Source organism: Topomyia yanbarensis, chromosome 1 (genome assembly GCF_030247195.1).
Source record: "Topomyia yanbarensis strain Yona2022 chromosome 1, ASM3024719v1, whole genome shotgun sequence".
NCBI lineage: Eukaryota > Metazoa > Arthropoda > Insecta > Diptera > Culicidae > Topomyia > Topomyia yanbarensis.
Genome location: NC_080670.1, coordinates 94,229,679 through 94,249,169, shown reverse-complemented (window position 1 = coordinate 94,249,169; position 19,491 = coordinate 94,229,679). Strand labels below are relative to the sequence as shown.

The 19,491-nt window shown below is 42.3% G+C and overlaps 1 protein-coding gene across 1 annotated transcript; it reads right to left on the bottom strand.

Annotated features, from left to right (window-relative positions):
• Positions 1-13,173: 13,173 nt before the first annotated feature.
• On the bottom strand, positions 13,174-18,562 carry LOC131696390 (uncharacterized). Its single transcript, XM_058984935.1, has 2 exons — positions 15,653-18,562; positions 13,174-15,579 (listed from the first exon to the last, which is right to left on the bottom strand). Exons 1-2 carry the CDS (start codon positions 18,560-18,562, stop codon positions 13,174-13,176), a joined length of 5,316 nt encoding a protein of 1,771 aa, XP_058840918.1.
• Between the last annotated feature and the right edge of the window lie 929 nt (positions 18,563-19,491).

Sequence of the window (19,491 nt, the reverse complement as noted above, 5' to 3'; positions counted from 1 at the left end):
CTGGCGTGAGCTGGGCTTTTATAGTCCTGATACACTTTTGGACGAACGCTATTGGTTCAACCGGAAACCCTTTTCTGACCCGGAAACATATACTGACTTGGCAATACTGCCAACAGAAGCGTAAATTATGTTTACTACAACTACACAAAATGAATCTAATCTAAACGGTATACAGATTGAACATATGCTATGTGTACGGTGAAACCCTATTATTCTAACGACAATAGATTAGAAGTAGGCGCAAACACTCACCTTGAGTCGAAATGCTGGCTAGTTCTAGCTCATATTCCAGCTCCAGTACAAACGATATTAGTTAGAATCGGTTGTCACTAGAGCCGGAATGCCAGCTAGAACCAGCCGGAATTCCGGCTCATTTCCTGTTGAATATTACTAAGTTGCCTCGTACTGAACGGCACATCTGGATATTCCTAAACACCATGGATTTTCGAAAAAGTTTTACGTATCATCATGTTATAAACTCAGTTAAATAACGGTCCATAAAACAAATTAATTGTATCCACATTAAGCCCGGCTTATTTTGTGTGCGGCTAAATGACGCAATGTGCTTTTTACTTATTTTGTTTGCGAATATCGCGGCTACACAAATCAAAAGCTCCATTATTGTGAAAACTCCACTCTAAGATACCTGCTTGGTTAAGGTTCGAGCATATTATTATTTATGAAAACATGGGGTAAAACGCGCCTCCTAAGAAAATATGATCATAGTTTAGCTATAGAACATTAATTGGGAGAATTTAATAAATATCATTCAACCAACATTTCCCCCTGTTATCGCAATCATAACGCTTTGAAAAATGTTCAAAATTTTAATGATTCACAACAACAACGGGACAGAAAGCTCGTTGGACTAACACGTAATTTTGTTTTCTGTTGAGATTTCACAAAAGTGTAGCTTTAAATCGTCTTAGGTTATGCAATTATTAGGTTTTCAAAACAATTGTTCTGTTTTAGATTGGAAAGATGGGTAGGTAATATCAACGACATTACCGAAATGAAGTAACATACATTTTAAGTTGTTAATACGAATACTGCAATTTTTACTAATTTCTGAAAGGTTTTATTAAAATAAGTTAATTCGGTATTTCTAATGGAAATAGCGAAATAACGGTACAAGTATATACGATTCTCTACTGTTGCCAAATGAATTGTTTCACTCTCATTAAATGCTATTTTCAGAGTTACCATATGAGGATAAATATGTTGGAATATTGTAGGTTTGGATGTACGTGTACCGATATTTCGGTATTTCCATTAGAAATAACGAAATGGCTGGTTTTAATATAATCTTTCAGAGTATAGTCAAAATTGTAGCATTCGCATTAACAGCCTAAAGTGTATTCTACTTCACTCCGGTTATTATGTCTCTGACATTACCCACCCATCTTTTTTTTATTTCGATTATAGAGGTTTTAACCTTAAGATCATTCGCCTCTTCGGGTTAGAAAAATCTCTCATGAAAAATTTCTAACCCTATGTGCGGGGTCGGGACTCGAACCCAGGTGCGCTACGTACAAGGCAATTGATTTACCAACTACGCTACGCCCACCCCTATAGAATTATGTTATGAAAAAAGTTTAGCAAAGGTAACTATAGGAGCGTAGAAACAGATTGTTAAAAGAAAGTAACAGAATCATAAGTGCTGCTAGTTTCATACATTTTCTAACCAAAAGTCATATTTGACATTACCAGTTACCCGAGTCACTGAGGGGTAATCAGATTTGTGATACAGTTTTGGAATGCGAGTGTCTAGTCGTGTCGTTGACAAAAACCGTAAACCTCCAGAGAGAATGTGGAACGTTCTGTACAACGTACGACGGGCTGGTAACCAAGCTTCGACAGTGTGTGAATAGCGAGGAAAGCAGACAGCCGAACAGGACAAATCGTTCGTCAGTCGGCAGAAGTTGTGTTTGAATGGAGTGTGTTTGGAGTGAATTCATGTGAGTTTGAATGTTAATTTGTAATGTGTTGTGAAAGCTTTGTAATCATTTGTGAATTATTGTAATTTAGTGTGAATATTTTTTCGAAATAAATGTTTGTAGGCGTCCGACGATGGCTGAAGCATAGTATGCCGAAATGTTACATAACGACGAAAAAACAGGTATCGTTTTTAATTTCACCGAGAAAAATCAACAAACCGAATACATAATTTTGCGCTGACCAATAAACCATAAATTTCATTTTAAATGTTTGCATCATTTCTCGACAAACATGTCAAATGGTCCTAAGTGCAAATGAGAGCCTCTCTTTGTTTACTTCCTCTTTCGATTATTACGGCGTCAGCATAAAGCTTTTCAATATTGTTTCAAGATATATCGAAAAACGCTGATTTCGACTAGCATATTATGCAATGAGTTAATGAATAAACGTATAAACGAACGAGTTATTAGCGAAAGAGAAAGTAAACAAAGAGAAACTGTCATTTTCATCATTTGACATGTTTGGCTGGATTTGGTATTCGTTACCCTCATGCTGAATTTCGTCTTCCCATCAAACAGTATTTTTTTCGTTAGAGTTTCTAAACACGATGGTATTGTAACAAATTTGGTTTGAGGATATAACTTTTATCTTTAAAATATTTAGTAATTCTAATGAATTGGATAGAAATACTTCCATAAAAACAATGCCAAACGGAAAAATCAAACAGCCCAAGTTCTTTAAACCTAAATTTGGGTAGTTTTGAGTTTGAGTCGCTTGTCAAAAACAAAGAGAGATTCAACTCAGTTGGGGTCTTCCATGGAATAAGGTACTTTTGAGTTGTTTGAAGTTTACTCAAAATTATGTAGATTCAACTTATATTTAAGTATATTTAACTCAAGGTTGAGTAAAAAACCTCTCAACGAGTTGTGATTTTTGCCGTGGTTAAAGGTAAACTACCTTCAACACGGTTTAACTAATTTCACCTTCTTCCACGATACCCCGAGATTGAGTCAAAAGAGCTCAACTTTTGGTACCTTAGCGTATGCGTGTACATAATGCTTTAAACATTTACGATTGACAACTCCCTTGTTCGTTTGCAATGACCCTGACAGTTAAATTTGAATTCCAAACGAAACATGGCGTCTCTTTGTTATTATAGTCTCTTTACATCCTACCAGCTTACACAACAGGTAAAAGAAGCGAAAGAGATAGCATGTCTGGATGCCGACCACGTGTTGTGAGAATGGGAATTTATTTCTGCCAACTGCATACCCCCACCATCATACCAAGAACGAATGAGAAGCGTGATTGACAGATCTGCATGCGTACCGCGCCGTGCTACCAAAACTACAGCATGGTACATATTTTTTGAGATAAAATGGTAAAACGATAGTTTTTTTGACACTTCTAATACTAAGTAATATTGAGAAATTGTATACTGTTATGACCCGAAGAATGTGTACACCTTCAGTGTGCAGCAGTGCGTTAGCGCCTTCAGAAACGAATATCAATAAAACTAGCTGACTGTAAGTCAGCACTCTCTTTTCTAGTTTACCACTCAACAGCAACGCGTGTGTTATTTCAGAACGCTAAAGAAAATCTTTATAGTTTTAACAGTGGCGACGAGAAAAAAAAAACATCGTGGTGCTAGACAGCGGAAAAATATATTAGTTTTCGAGTCGATCTGGTCGGATATTTGGTGCAGTCCGGGATTAATTTTCGCGTTTTCGCGGCCGGATAGAAGCGTGAAACCCTGTACAATTTCCAAGCCGGTGTCTGCGTAAGTGGTTTTTAGAACTGCTGTTGCGTCCATTGCTTGTGCGTCTTGAAAATCGGTGAATTATAGTTCGGCTGAAGACCTGAAGCGTCATTTAAAAAAAAATTGGTTAAGCAAAAAAAATGTGGAACGCCATTTTGAAGTGATAGCGTCTAGCAAAAAAAATCAAAAAAGAGCGCGTATTCACAAAAAAAAAGATTGTATTAAATGATTAATCCCTTTTTTATTTTATTTTTACTCTTCAGCAAAAAAAATCACTATCGGACGAAATTCTATTTCAATTCAAAAGCGATGGAAGAGAATCGAGCAGCTTTTCTTAAATTGAGCGATTCCATGAACCAGTGTGCTCTCTGAGAATTTTAGATTATTGGACGGCGAATCGAAACCAGCAGGATTGTCACATTGGAAAACTTTGGCGTATCTGGTCGAATTTACGACAGATTTTGCAGTTTTCACTTGCCTTTACACCGTAATTCGGTGACGGTAAAGAGCGGATTGATCTGGTAAGCGTTTTCATTTCTTTTTATTCTTTCCTGCTATATTGTGTGCTATTGTAAATTTAGCATGGCGCAAGGTGGTGAAAATGCCCGCCAGAGTGGCAGTGTTTTAATAGACCTTTCTCGTCAAAAAAATTTATATGCAGAACAGCTTCCGTTTTCATCGCTGGATCGATTCTGAATACTGTCACGTTAATTTGGTGTCTCTAACTATTGAAAAAATCAAAAATTCTTCGAACTGCCCATTTTACTCTGTATTCCCCTGTCCTATTTTACCTCGATTCTCCATACTTTTACACCATTTGGATGAACTTCGAGTGGGGAATATGAAATAAAGTTACGGCGGGTAGCCTATAACAAAGTTCCAGTAGCCTACCGCTCGCCGGCATCTATTTTAATCTGGCTATTCGCCGTTTCGTTTACTGGGTATGAACTTCAAGAGTTCATTCCAATTTGTCAAAAACATTGTTTTGACGTAGATGAACCCCAAAACAGTGTTGCAGAATATACCGATTTATCGATATCTAAACCGATTTTTAATTTCAAAACCAATAAAGTTACTAAAAATACCGATTTCTTTTTTCTTACCAAAAAATAACGATATTCATATAATAAGATCAATTAATATTACGTTTGGACCTTTTTAGAAAATGTCTTCACCACATCAAATCATCCGGAAATTGATTCAGCAATCTGCCAGGTTACTATCAAAATTTCAAATAAAGCTCACCAACTGATTCTGAAATCGATTGAGCTCGTTAGGTTTGATTACATAACATTAGAATGATCTATAATTTAAAACCAATAATTTGCAGGTAACTTTTGGTTAGCATACATCTTCACACCGATAAATACCTAATTTTTATGTAGAACTATACCGATATTAGATTTTTTCCAGTACCAGTAGAAAGTGGAAGTACTCCGGAGCAAACAGAGAAAAAATCGTTCCCATGTTCTCTTTTTTCTTCCGTTAGCAAACTGGAGTAAAAAGCAAGTATTTTTTGATTCTGTTTGCTCCGGAGCAACTTCTGTGTACTAGAACAAACCTATTATACAAAACCATCTGACAACGCTGCTCTAAAGTGAAAAGTGCTCTTCAAACATCGATGACATCTTTTTTTGTTTTTTCCTGTTTTCTCTATATACGTATACCTATCTGATATGTATTTCATCCTGCCAAGGAATCCAAAAACAACAGCTGTCTCCCGTTTTCCGAAAGTTCGCCGACCAGTTTTGCTTCCAAACTGAAGAAAAAACTACAGTTTAACTTCACCAGGCACATCATCAGAATGAGATGCAGGAAAATATTAACCCAGAATGGTTTCATTTTACCGTCCAGTATGAGAAACATTATTCAAATGATAATCGTGTATGCCCAAAAGGTATTTGTGCGGATCTGCGAATTCGGTTGTTGTGGAATAATTCGACCAAGGGCTATGATGTAGCAGCGGTGGAGAGTAAGTCCAATCTTACGGCTTCATCCCACCCCGGCAGCAGATGAGCGCTGGCGAATGTTCTCAGCCACCTGGAGGAGGAGGTTCAGCGCGGAAGAAATGTTACCAGATTTCGCCGATCTGGTGCCTGGACTTTTTTGGTAATCTCAGAGATTGGGTGTGCAGATGGGCGGTTGGAGTTCTGGGAGGGAACGACTTTAAGGTAAATTGTATGGAGTCATTTGTTTTTTATTACAACTATTGACGGACGTTTCATTGCAGGGTATATATGACAAAAACACCCACAACAATGGGGTAACGAACATAAAGCTCGCCGGTGACAAAATGATAGTCGCACGGTTGAGTGGACGAATCGATTCTCTGAGACTGGAAACGTACACGCGAGGTTGTCAGATCGATTGGGGATTTACGTCTGCATATGGGCGAAGTAAGTACTATGTTTCAAGCAATTTTTTAAGCTCACCTAGGGCGCAGAACAAACAGATTTTACTTGTTATTTTAAAATACTGTATATTCTAAGTCATTTAATTTTCAGTCTGCAATAAGTATGTCATCAAGTGCCCTAATTCTTATTCTTTTTTAGCTCACGTACGCACCGGTTCGGCAGGAAGCATTAGTTTATTTCAGCAATCCGTCCACAACGTTGCCAGCTCAACATAACGCATCCGAGGAGGAGCTTCGATGTATCCTGGAGTTTCACCAGCAGGGTCGCCGGTGACATGTTTGGAAGTGGCGGGCGGTACAGTCATGACTGGCAGCCAGGGCCACACTGTTAAAGTGTTCCGACTCGATTGCCACCTATTGCAGTTCACCCTAAACGGCCATTGCGGTCCTATCACATGTATTTTCATAGACCAGTGGCAGGCCGAGATGGGAGCATCTGGTCGCCAGGATGGTGTGCTATGTGTGTGGGACTTGAACTAGAACAGCTCCTACAAGACAATGGTTACGAGAGTGTTCAGCAGGCCGTTGGTAAGGGAGTGGATAATTTTTATAGTGTCGATTGTTGATAACAGGGTCATTTAATGGCGCCGCAATTTAATATAGAGAAAGTTACTAAATACATTTTTATAATAAACAAGACTTCTATTTACATTGCTTTCAATCAGATAATTTATGTTAGAACTTGCTTTTCCTCTTTTATTTTCCCATTACCGCCTCCAGCGAACGCGTGGATGCTTTCGGTCGCGGTAGAATCCTTATTTTTTTCCTTTTCGCATGCTACCATTCCTTGACCTGTCGTACACCTGCTTGTGTCCCATCAAATGACTACGTTCAACAAATCTTTTTCCACAAAAATCACACCCATGGGGTCGTTCGCCAACATGCCTGCGATTATGCTGGGTCAAATGTGCTCTTCGAAGAAACTCCTGCTCGCAGAGATCATATTTGTATGGGCGTTCGTTTGTATGGATTTGCATGTGCCGAGTCACGTGAGAATATTTTATAAACCCGCCACCACAGACTTCACATCTGAATTCTCGATCTTTGCTGTGGATAAGTTTGTGCTGCGTAAGTTCTTTAGATTCAAGAAACTTTCTACCACAGATGTCGCAACTAAATATCTGATCCGTAAGATTCATATCGATGTGAACACGCTGGTGACGTTTCAAACTGCTTCTTTCTACGTAGCCTTTGCCACAGATATCACACTTATACAGACGCTCGCCAGTATCCATGCGCATGTGGCGAGTGAGTTCAGCACTAGTTATGAATTCTTTGCCACAAATATCGCACTTGTGCGATCTCTCACCCGCATGGATAAGTTTGTGTCGCGTGAGACTACTGTTTTCGGTAAACTTCCTACTGCAGATATCGCAAACGTAAGCCTGATCTTTATGGGTAAGCTGGTGCTGATCCAACTGCTCAGAAGTGAAAAATTCTCTGCCACATATCCGACAACGGTGCCGTGGTTCGCCGGTGTGTATCCGTTTGTGCCGGTTTAGATTTATACCCTTGGTGTATGCTTTACCGCAAATATCACAGGAGTACGGTCGCGTGCCGGCATGTACGCGCTTGTGAACTGCCAGCTGTCTCTTCTTGGGGAATGATTGGTCACACATTCCGCATTCATAGGTTTTGTTGATGGCTGTTTGCAGTACGGTGGCATGTGTGAAATTGTCACCTGGACTTGCTGATTGTGTTGTCTGTCTATTATTATTTTTTTTATTTCGATATTAATACTTTTTTATTAAAAAGTATTCCTATATTTTAAAATCTCCGAAAAACGGGCTATGATCTCAAAAAATCTAACTTATTTTCGAAGCATATGAATTCAATGAAGCGGAATAAGCATATCATAACAACTTACCGTTCACCTATCTCCTATCACATGTATTTTCATAGACCAGTGGCAGGCCGAGATGGGCGCATCTAGTTGCCATGATGGTGTGCTAAGTGTGTGGGACACATTTAGGTTCACTAGTCTTATGGGACGACAATACTGGAGATGTAGCTCGGGAAGTCAGGCTTGACTGTTCTAATTCACAACTAAGTCCGAAGATTATGCTACCTGCCAGTGGTTCGGTAATTTATAACTACGGAAATCAAATGTGAATCGTTCGTTTCCCACTTGTGGTGGCGGAAAAGTGGTTCGGTCCGGGGAATCGTAATGGGCCAGCTAACGAAAACAAATGTACAGCAGCAGCCTCTGCACGAAGCCATTGCTAGCAGGAGTCTTTGATTTGGAAGGATAGTTGCTGAGGACCATTCTCACAATAGTATAAAAGTTCTAAGTTCTAACCTCAAAAACAGACAACAATAAAATGTATTTCTTTCAAAGTTGATAATATCCATTACATGATCAAATGCGCTGATGGGTTAGGCTATATTCCATCGTCATTGGAGCTAGATCATAGAATCGTGTTAATTTGACAGACTGCAAGTGTTATTAGTAGCACAAACAGCTAGCAGCCCAGCTAGTATTGTTCTTTCTGCTTGCAACCAACCTGGTTATATTGATGTTAATGCTAAATTCACTGTTACAGCTGTATGGTCGCTATACTGTCCCATTTGTTATGTGATTTGCTATTAACATGGGACAGTTATGCTTAGAGCACCAGATTCTAAAGCGACCAATTTTGGCCAATCACTGGAGACAAAATCACGCGTAACAATTAATAATAAATTAAATTATTGCTGAGAAATTTTTGTTGTACATGAATAAAACATACCTATTTTCTCGTTACCTATGGCTAAATAACCATTAGAAAGGTTATGAGTTTATGTTGTCGCATTTTATAATCATTTATACTGCTTTCAAGCGATCGATTTTTAAGATACGACTCGCATTTTAACCACCCCGTCACCGCGCCATCAAAATAAATCATACTCCTAATGAACTAATATTTATTAAAACATTTACTAAATAAAAACATAGACCTGATAGTTCGTTTGCAAAAAAAAAAACACACCGAAGCACAGTGAGTTGGTGTTAAAGCTCTATCTTTGATCCTAGTGCTGCAGGATTTTGCCAACATTGATACTATTTTTATTAAAAAAAACTATCACGTGAACATTATGTATATGGACTTCTAAATTTGGTAATTGTTACGAATCACACTCGGCCTGGCCTTGGGTACAAGATAATAACTGCTTGATCTCCCACGAGCATGGTCTCGCCGAAGTGTTTGCCTCGCCCGATACCGGGGCTAGGCGAGGCTGCCTCTTGTGAATCGGAACCGCTGAACATTCCGATGAGGGTATGTCCAACGGTATTACCGACGGAGCCGATCGCTACACTACCAGCAGTAGCTGCGATTTGAGCAATTAATCCAAGTGCCTGGTTGGGAGCTACCATTGGTGCAGCGAAGGCCGAGGGTGACGCAGGCTGGACCATCGGCTAACTCGATTCCGGCGAGGTGGAGCGGCTGCAATTGGTGCGGACCTATGAAGCGATGTATATAATTTCAAGGACATCAATGCAATTACCAGTGATCATCAAAATGTTTCGTGGCTAACGTTGTAATTCAGCAAAAAAACAAAACAAGTTGAATTGATCGCAACAAATAAAATCGCTTTCTTCAACGAATCGTGGACAAGAAAAATCCAAATGCCAAATTTAACGGAACATTGCCTAATGACGTCAAATAAAAATGAAAGCCTAGCGAGCTTGTTAATACAAGATATTCGCATTTAAAAGTAAACCAAATCAAGTTTCTCATACTGTGGTCGAATAAAAAAAAATCCAAGTCTATGTAAACAAGTTCTGCGAAATGTCAAAAAAGTAAGGTTAAACATTTTCATCCAATGTTCTACAGCGAGAGGTTCATTTTAGTTTGTTTACATTGCTAATGAATTTTGTACTGCGATTCACCACTTCATTTACCGCGTTGCCAAGAACTTAAGTGAAAATATTCAAAGCAGTGCTGCCCAAACGCACATTTTAAGTCCCACCATTCTTGCTGAGGTGAAAAAAATATTCAACATTCTTGCATATTTCAAATTTTAAAAAATCATGATAACTCCTAAAAATCTCATTTTTACGGAAATGTTCTTATCAATGTGTAATCTTTCGATTAAAAATAAGAAAAACAGTTGTTAGGTCGGACGAGAAAGGTCTATTGGATCTATTGAGCCGTATATTGTAGGCTCTTCTTTCACGAGTTATTCCGAAGGACTCGATTATTTATTTCAAGTAAATGGTGTTACTGATCTTGCAAGACAAAAGGCTTTGTTTGTCACATTAAGTGGACCGGCTGTATATGAAGAGCTCAAGCTTTTATATCCTTCATCGGAAGATCTTAAACTAGTTAGTTACGCTTTCCAAAAAGCTTAAAGAACGATTTGATAAGGTCGAATCTGACCTGATTCAAAGATACAAATTTTATATAAAGGTGCAAGGACCTAACGAGAAGGCAGAGGACTTTGTCCTTGCAGTGAAACTGCAGGCAGAGTTCTGTGCTTTTGGCGACTTTAGAGAAACGGCTATTCGTGACAAGCTCGTGATAGGAGTTTTTGATAAATCCCTTCAACAAAAACTTTTAAATGAGGACACTCTCAGCTTAGCAATAGCGGAGAAGATCATTGTTGATTGGGAGTTAGCTGGATCACGTGCTCGTATGATCAATGATCGCCAGGGTAACCAGATTGCTTCCGTAAAAAGTCGATTGGGTAGAAGGGATTTGCATGAAAACGAAATCGGTCGTAGTAGAAGTCGGAGTAATTCCCTTAAGCGCAAATGGCACAAAAGTTTAGAACGAAAACGAAATGGACGTTTTGCTGATTTAATCTGCGATTGTTGTGGCATAAAAGGCCACATTAAGCGATCATGTTTCAGGCGCAGAAAAATACAAAACAATTCCGTCAAATTTGTCAAGAAGAGAAAAGACCTGAGTTTCGGTGACGACAAAATTGCGGATATGTTTAAACAGTTGAAAGCGGACATGAACGACACAGACAGCGACAGTGACTCAGGTGACTATATGTGTATGCAAGTGTCTTCTGTAAATAGAATAAATGACCCATGTTTTTTGCAACTAATTGTGCAAGGTAAACTTTTGAAAATGGAGGTCGACAGTGGATCTGCAGTCTCGGTAGTTGGTTCAGCGATATATAAGAAACTGTTTGATATGCCCTTGCAGAAAACAAATCGAGACTTAGTTGTTGTAAATGGTGCTAAGCTTGACATTTTGGGAAAAATTGACGTAGTGGTGCAATATAAAGATATTGAATGTCTTTTGCCGCTATTTGTGTTAAACTGTGATTATGATTTCGTTCCGTTACTAGGGCGTAAATGGTTGGATGCATTTTGTCCACTTTGGAGAGATTATTTCATGAACGTTTCACAGGTCAATAAGATACATTTTTCAAATATAGTCAAGGTGGTGACTGACTTCAAAATGCAATATTCTAGTGTTTTCACAAAAGACCTTTCTTCACCAATTGCGGGTTTTGAAACAGATATTGTTTTAAAAGAAAATACTCCTATTTTTCGAAAAGCATATGAGGTTCCATATAGGCTTAGGGAGAAAGTTGTTGAACATTTAGTGTTCGCGCGCACTGTTGGTTCTTCGGATACTTGGAATGAAAACTAGAAAAACTTCTAATTTCACTGCGCGAACTTAAAAAAGGCGTGTATATTCGTGGACTGTATATTTTAGACTAAAAACTCTGACTTACATCTAATGCTGATCAGCGACCGGCGAACGATCGTGCCAAAAAAGGCCTATTGCTTCGTGTCTACATGCATCAGATAGATGAGATAGACCGAAACAAGCTATGCGCTAGAACGGGACTGACCCATTCTCCGATTTGTCGGAGTTGTAGGGTGGTTGTGAAAATTTAGTTGCCTTAATTTTTCTTCTTGCTTCAACATACGCCGGCCGCCTTGAAATCTCTGCGAATTTCAATATATGTCTCTCCTACTCTAACTACTGGTTAACTCTACATTTCAAATTAGGCTGCATAATCATATAATTCAACACAAAAACTAAACAATATTTTCGGCTTGTTTTTTGCCAATACTCGGTGCCGCCAGTGTGACAGTTGATCGGTTGACCTTGACCCAATTCTACTTTGCGGTTATAATTTTTCTGCTGTTGGGTCGATCGAAAGTGCATTCGAGATGCAACGTATTTGTTGTTTTGCTGATATTGTGTCGGTGCTGTTGCTGTGTGAAGATAGTTTACCAAAACCATCTCGCTGCTGCAGTTATTTGTGGGCAGTCGGTGCCCTTTGCTGCTACGGTGGAATGCATTTCTGCGCTGCTGGTTAGTGGTGATTTTGCTGGTTTTTTTGCTGTTTGTTTATTAGCTGGATTGCTGACTGAACTGGAAATTTTGCAGGAAATTTTTTCTTCTCGCTGTGGACTCGATCACGATTGGTTGCCGGTTGATTCGTGACTTCTTGGTTGGTTCCAACGGACATTCCGCCGGACTGGGTGCGTCTCTCAGGACTTCGTTATAAGTAACAACGAATATTCATTGGTTTGCTGCTACTGTAATCGGATAGTTTTAGTGATGGTGACGTCATCGATGATGGTATGCTGATAGATGTTGCTCGGGTGCGGTGAGTTTCGACGTTACGCTGGTGATTTTCGGTATGCTACGAATGTGCTGTGACTGCGATGGATCTCTACGCTGCTTTAATCGTCAAGTCGAGCTGGTCATGCTCGCCAACGACTCCGGCGTGGACATCAAGAGGATGAATTGACCTTTTCTTCCTCTGTTGCAGGCTAGACGTAGTTGTACCTCGAATAAACCAAGCGTGATGTGTGGTTTTAGAAAAGATTCTTCACGGAGGACAGTACAAACTCGAACATAATGCAAGCATGCAACATCAAAAACATGGACCATCACCGAAACAAAACAGATTACCTCCGAATGTGGGGAATCAAACAAGGATACTCATTTAGCTTGAGTGCGGGTCGTCTAGCATTCCGGGAGATGACCGAAACCTGACGTTGCGACTGAGGAAGAAAATTCTGATAAGCTTTTTGAAAATAAAAAACATACATAACTTAACTGGTGGTTGCGGAGATCCTCTGGATCTCCGCAACTGGCGACATCTAGGTCTCTTCGGGTGTTGAGTTGGAGTTGTCACGGATGGGTAGCACGCAGATTTTGGAAATCCCTCTTCGGTAGCTACCATCCTTCGTTTGTACTGTTGCGACACGAATGTTTCCATCCGGTCCAGGATGAATTTCCGTTATGCGCCCCAACTGCCATTTCAGTGGGGGCTGATTTTCGTCTTTCAGGACATCCATGGTCCCAATCGCTAAATTTTCCTTCCGTCGCATCCATCTGGTTCTGTTTTGCAGATCAGACAGATATTGTTCCGACCATCTTTTCCACAATTGCTGAAGAAACTGCTGATTTCGTTGCCATGCTGCTAGTCGACCTTCAGGAATACTGTCCAGGTTTGGTTCTGGTATTGCCGTTAGTGGCCGATGAATCAGAAAGTGTCCTGGAGTTAACGCTTTGAAATCTGCTGGATCGTTGCTAATAGGTGTAAGCGGACGAGAGTTTAAAATCGCTTCGATTTGTACTAGTACTGTAAGCATTTCGTCATGAAGCAAACTTCGTGTTCCTATAGTGCGTTTGAATAGGGTTTTGAACGACTTCACTGCTGACTCCCATAGTCCGCCAAAGTTCGGCGAACGTGCTGGTATGAATTTGAAGTCTATTTTGTCCTCTGAAGCTTCCCTTATCGCCTGTTCTTGAAACTGCTGATTGTTGAACAATTTACGAAGCTCGTCAAGCTCCCGTTTTGCGCCGACGAAATTTCGAGCATTGTCGCACATGATGAGTTCCGGCTTGCCTCGCCGGGATGAAAAACGTTTCAGTGTGGCCAAGAAGGCCTGGGTTGTCAAATCTGCTGCTAATTCCAGGTGCACTGCTTTGGTGACCAGGCAAACGTAGATGGCTACAAAGCACTTCACTGGGCGATTTTTGCGATACGGGTGGCCTACTAAAAACGGTCCACAGTAGTCAACTCCAACACGACGAAACGGTAAGCATGGTGTGACTCTTTCTGGCGGTAGATCCGCCATCAGTTGATCCTGGACTCTTGGTTTCACTCGAAAGCATGCGACGCACTTATGGATTACGCTTCTTGCTAAATCACGGGCGAATGTCGGCCAGAATCGTTCTCGAACTGCCGATATCAGTAACTGTTGACCCGCGTGGAACAGCTTCTGATGATAGTACTCCATTACGATCCTTGCTAGAGGGTGACGACGATCCAAAATGAACGGATGCTTTCGACTGTTAGACAGATGTGCGTGCCGTAGCCGGCCGCCAACGCAGAGTATGCCTTCAATTAGCTGAGGATCGAGCGAAAGGATCGATGAATTACGTAGTGGACGATTGTTGGTCAAATCCGCCAGCTCTTGTGGGAAACATTCTCGCTGAGACAGAGAGACAAGTGTCCGTACAGCGCCGTCGAGTTCCTTGACGGTTAAACTTCCAAGGTTTCGGCAATTCCGATTTGCAGCTTGAGCGTTGAAACGGAACCGACAAATGTATGCTGTGAGTCGCACCAATCCAGTGTAAGTTGATCGCAGGTTAAACAGCTCACCGGGAGAAACGGATTTCAGAACTGCGACAACGGCTCCTTTTTCTTCTAGTACTGATCTGTCAATGCTGTCTTCGCAAGCTTGCAGGGTTCCCGGCCAGTTATCTTGCTCCGGAAGCAGCCAGTAAGGTCCACCAAACCATAGCGATTGGTACTGCAGCTGCGCAGGCGTCATGCCGCGAGAAACTATATCGGCTGGGTTTTCAACTCCTGATACGTGATTCCAGATGCTGCCTTTCGTTATATGCTGGATTTCTGAAACTCGATTCGCAACGAATTCTTTCCATCGCGACGGTGATGATGCTAACCAGAACTTAACAATCATCGAATCTGTCCAAAAGAAAGCTGGGGCTGTGATGTGTGTGCTACTGACCACTCTTTCGTAGCGGTGGGAAAGGAGTAAAGCTGAAGAAAGCTCCAAGCGCGGAATCGTTTGGCGTTGCTTCTTCTTTTTCAGGTTCTCAAGAGGGGCGACACGGGACTTCGATGCTAGTAGGTGTACAGCAACTGACCCGCTGTTGGAGATACTTCTCACGTAGATGCAGGCCCCATATGCCTTCTCAGAGGCATCACAGAACCCATGGAGCTGTATGTCGATGATATCGGATCTGATTTCAACCCAGCGAGGTACAGACAATCCCTCAAGGCCAGTCAAGTTTCGACGATATTCATGCCAGTGATCCTGCATGCTTTCGGCGAGTGGTTCATCCCAACCACAGTCAAGTTTCCACAATTCTTGAATGAACATCTTGGCCTGTATGATCACGGGCCCTACGAGTCCGAGTGGATCGAAAAGTCGAGACATCCGACAGAACGGTGCGCTTGGTGATGAGCGCCGATGAGTTCCACTGCGGGGTGCTGAATTGGAATCGATCTGTACTGGGTTCCCATAGTAAACCTAACGTTTTAACGGTGGATGTTGGGGAATCAAGCTGGAGAATAGTGCGATCATCTCTCAGATGTTCAGGTACCTCTAACAGAATCTCCCTGCAGTTGGAGTTCCACTTTCGTAACGAGAATCCCGCTGATTCCATTAGGCTGATCATCTCGTTGACAAACATTCTACCTTCCTCAGGTTCGTCCACTCCGGACAACATATCGTCTACATAAAAATCCTGCCGGACCACCTTCGCAGCAATAGGGTGTGTCTGTTGACCATCTTCTGCTAATGTCTGCAAACATTTTGTCGCCAAATACGGCGCGGAAGCCGTGCCATACGTGACCGTAGTCAATTGGAAGATTTTGATGGGTTCTGCTGATGAATCTCGCCATAGAATTCTTTGCAGAGGCTGATCGGCAGGCTGAACTTGCACCATGCGGTACATTTTTGCGATGTCTGCGACTAGTGCGTGACGATGTAGACGGAATCTGAGAATAACATCCAACAAATCGTCTTGTACGACAGGACCGACCATTAGAGCATCGTTCAGAGAGTACCCTGAGCTAGTTCGACATGAAGCGTCAAACACTACGCGCAGTTTCGTAGTTGTGCTGTCAGGTTTCAAAATAGCGTGATGCGGCAGGTGGTAGACGGCCTCTGGTGTGATGGTATCATCGACGACTTCGCTCATATGACCAAGAGCTTGATACTCGTGTATAAATTCACTGTACTGCGCTTTCAACTCCGGGTTCGCTGCCAGACGTCGCTCCAAACTCATAAACCGCTTAACAGCTGTACCTTTAGAATCACCGAGCTGCTTGATGATCGATTGCCTTTTTGGAAGTGTGACTACGAATCTCCCCGTCTCATCTCTGAATGTAGTCTCGCTGAAGATTTTCTCGCACGCCGACTCTTCCGTAGAATTCGTGCTGGTTGTTCGACAAGTTTCTAACTCCCAAAACTTGGCTAATTGATCTTGAATCTCGGCTGTTGAACAAACGTTGGTCGTCGAAATTGCACCGCTAGATGATGAACTGGGAACGCGACCGGAAACTATCCAGCCAAAAACAGTTTTCTGCAGAGTAGGCCCGTCTTCAGTTGCCTTGTATCTACCCTCTTCAAACAGGTCGACGTAATACTCCGCCCCGATAATCATGTCAATCGGACCGGATTCATAAAACCAGGGATCGGCAAGAGCTGCTGCTTCTGGTAGACACAACTGCGATGGATTGAAGCTTGCTGTCGGTAACGCCAATGTTAGCTTCGGCAAAACATGGAAACACATCTCCTCGGCATACGACGAAATCTCACTTGACCGTGCAGCAACTGCTACACTGACGGATCTTGTTGACGCCACACTCGACGAACCAATTCCCTGAATGCACAAAAATGCTGGCGATTCACGGAACTTAAGCTTATTTGAAAAACTAGCCGTCATCAGGCAATGCTGCGAGCAAGAATCTAGCAAGGCTCGCGCAAGCAACGAATTGCCGTGACGGTCCTTAACGGTCACAAGCGCCGTCGAGAGAACAATATTGTGTGTAGGTGCGTTGGGGAGTGCTATGCATGTTTGGCTAGTGGAGGCTGTGTTGGTGTTGGACGGTGATGTTGTTGTGTTATGCGAGTTGGCGGTGTTCGTCTGTGCATTGGTCGGATGAGTGTGTATTTGTTGGTTCGGACTGTGTTGCTTGGTTTGTGGCTGTCGTGGCTGCTGGGGTACTGTCTGAGGTCTTGACTGCGGAAGTGAAACGGAGGATCCTGCCTGCGGTGTTTCAGTATGCAGCATCGAGTGGTGACGCTGATGACAGTGATGACAGGCTCCTCTCTCGCAGGTTCTTGCAACGTGTCCTGGACGCAGACAGTTGCGACAAAGCTTACTCCTCATAACAGCGCTGATGCGATCTGGAACAGACTGCTTCTGAAACTTCGCACACTGAAACGCTGAATGCCACGACTCGCCACAGAATGGACACTTCCCAGATGTCTTCACAAGCGTGTGACAAACTGCTACCTTCTGGGAACGTGGATCGCTGTTCATCTTGGATGGGATGGAAATGGATTGCAGAACGGAGCACTGACTACGCAGAAATCCCATCAAATCTCGATAATTTGGGACATCCTTGGAATTATGATGAGATTCCCATTGTCGAAGTGTCGAGGAATCCAACCTCGTGCATACCATATAGGCAAGAATCGTGCTCCAGTTCTCTGTAGACTCACCAATCTTCTCTAACATCTGCAAGTTTTTCTCAAACTGGCCGATCAGTTGACTAAGCCCGTCGTAACTCTCCTTCTTCAGTGGCTCGATGAAAAAGAGAGCATCTAAGTACGCTTTCACAAGCAGCTTTTTATTCTCGTACCGTTCTTGCAACGCCTTCCAAGCCACATCATAGTTTGCAGCAGAAATCTCGACCGAGTAAATTTCCTGGAGCGCTTCACCAGAAAGTGACGCCCTCAGGTATGTGAATTTATCGATCTCGTTCAGCTGCGCGCTTTGGTCGATGAGACTACGAAAAGTGTCACGGAATGTTACCCACTCATGAATTCGTCCACCGAAACTTGGAAGTCGTATCTCTGGAAGTTTTACTCGGGAGATAGTCGTAGACGTCCGATGCGCCGATGAATCGGAGTCGTTGTGGCTGGTATGCAACGGGTCCTTGCACAACTGCAGCTCTAGTAGCTCAGCCTTCAGGGTACAAAAACGATCGTCGAAGTCGTGCATTGCCTGGTAGTTTGTCTCTTCGAGGTGGTGCAATGCTTCCTCTTTCACTGCAGGTTCAGCACCAGCCTGCTTCTTCTCCTCTTCTTCTTCCTGTAGAAGCTCCAGTTTGGCACGCACCGTATAATATTCTGCACCCACTTGCTCTAGCACGTTCAATCGCACACTTAATTGACGCGCATCCCGTTCATCGTCATAGTTATGGATAAACTTGTCAATGAACGTTAAACTGTTCTGCAACTGTCGTTCACGCTTCAACAGTGCCTTAACTTCACGAGCCATTTTCAAATTTTACACCTCTCACTCACTGCACTGTAGAAATCAGGAACTATCACGCACTAATCACCTTCACTAGCACACCCGTTTCCGAAAATTCACCGATCGACTCGACGTTCCACGACCGCGACCTCGCGAGACAGAATACAGACTTATCAACCCAATTGACAGCAGCGAAAGATAATTGAACAGAGGAGCAAACGACAGCCAGAAATAACCAGCGAAATACCGAGACCAAATTTAATGGTGGACACGACTCATGCACTCGCCAAGAAAAAACTCGCATGCATTTGATAACTTTATTTGCAACCGTCACAACTTTCGGTGGCCACATGCAACAAGCCACCATACACTGTACTTCCCTGGTATTTTTAGACCAGATCCCGTCCGGATCGTGGTGCTTCCTGCTGCAATCGTCGCGTCCAATTGTCCTCGTTGCACTCCAGTTGCGATGGCGCCGCGAAACTGCTTCACGATGGCGTCCACTGCGTTGTCCGGTGTCGAAAATGGAGCACTTCACTATTGTTCACGGGCTTTTAATTGTTCAGCACTTGCCCGGCACTAAGTGTCACTTTTCAAAGGGACAACGTCCCGCCAAGCATCCGAAAACCGTCACCGTGATCCGGCTCGAAGGACCAAATGTTCGCGCGCACTGTTGGTTCTTCGGATACTTGGAATGAAAACTAAAAAAACTTCTAATTTCACTGCGCGAACTTAAAAAAGGCGTGTATATTCGTGGACTGTATATTTTAGACTAAAAACTCTGACTTACATCTAATGCTGATCAGCGACCGGCGAACGATCGTGCCAAAAAAGGCCTATTGCTTCGTGTCTACATGCATCAGATAGATGAGATAAACCGAAACAAGCTATGCGCTAGAACGGGACTGACCCATTCTCCGATTTGTCGGAGTTGTAGGGTGGTTGTGAAAATT

What these genes read in the sequence shown, in the direction of transcription:
- LOC131696390 (XM_058984935.1), bottom strand. Translation starts at nt 18,562, where the DNA reads ATGGCTCGTGAAGTTAAGGCACTGTTGAAGCGTGAACGACAGTTGCAG. An exon ending in GCAGGGAGATTCTGTTAGAG is followed by an intron (nt 15,580 to 15,652) that starts GTACCTGAACAT and finishes TTAAAACGTTAG; the next exon opens with GTTTACTATGGGAACCCAGT.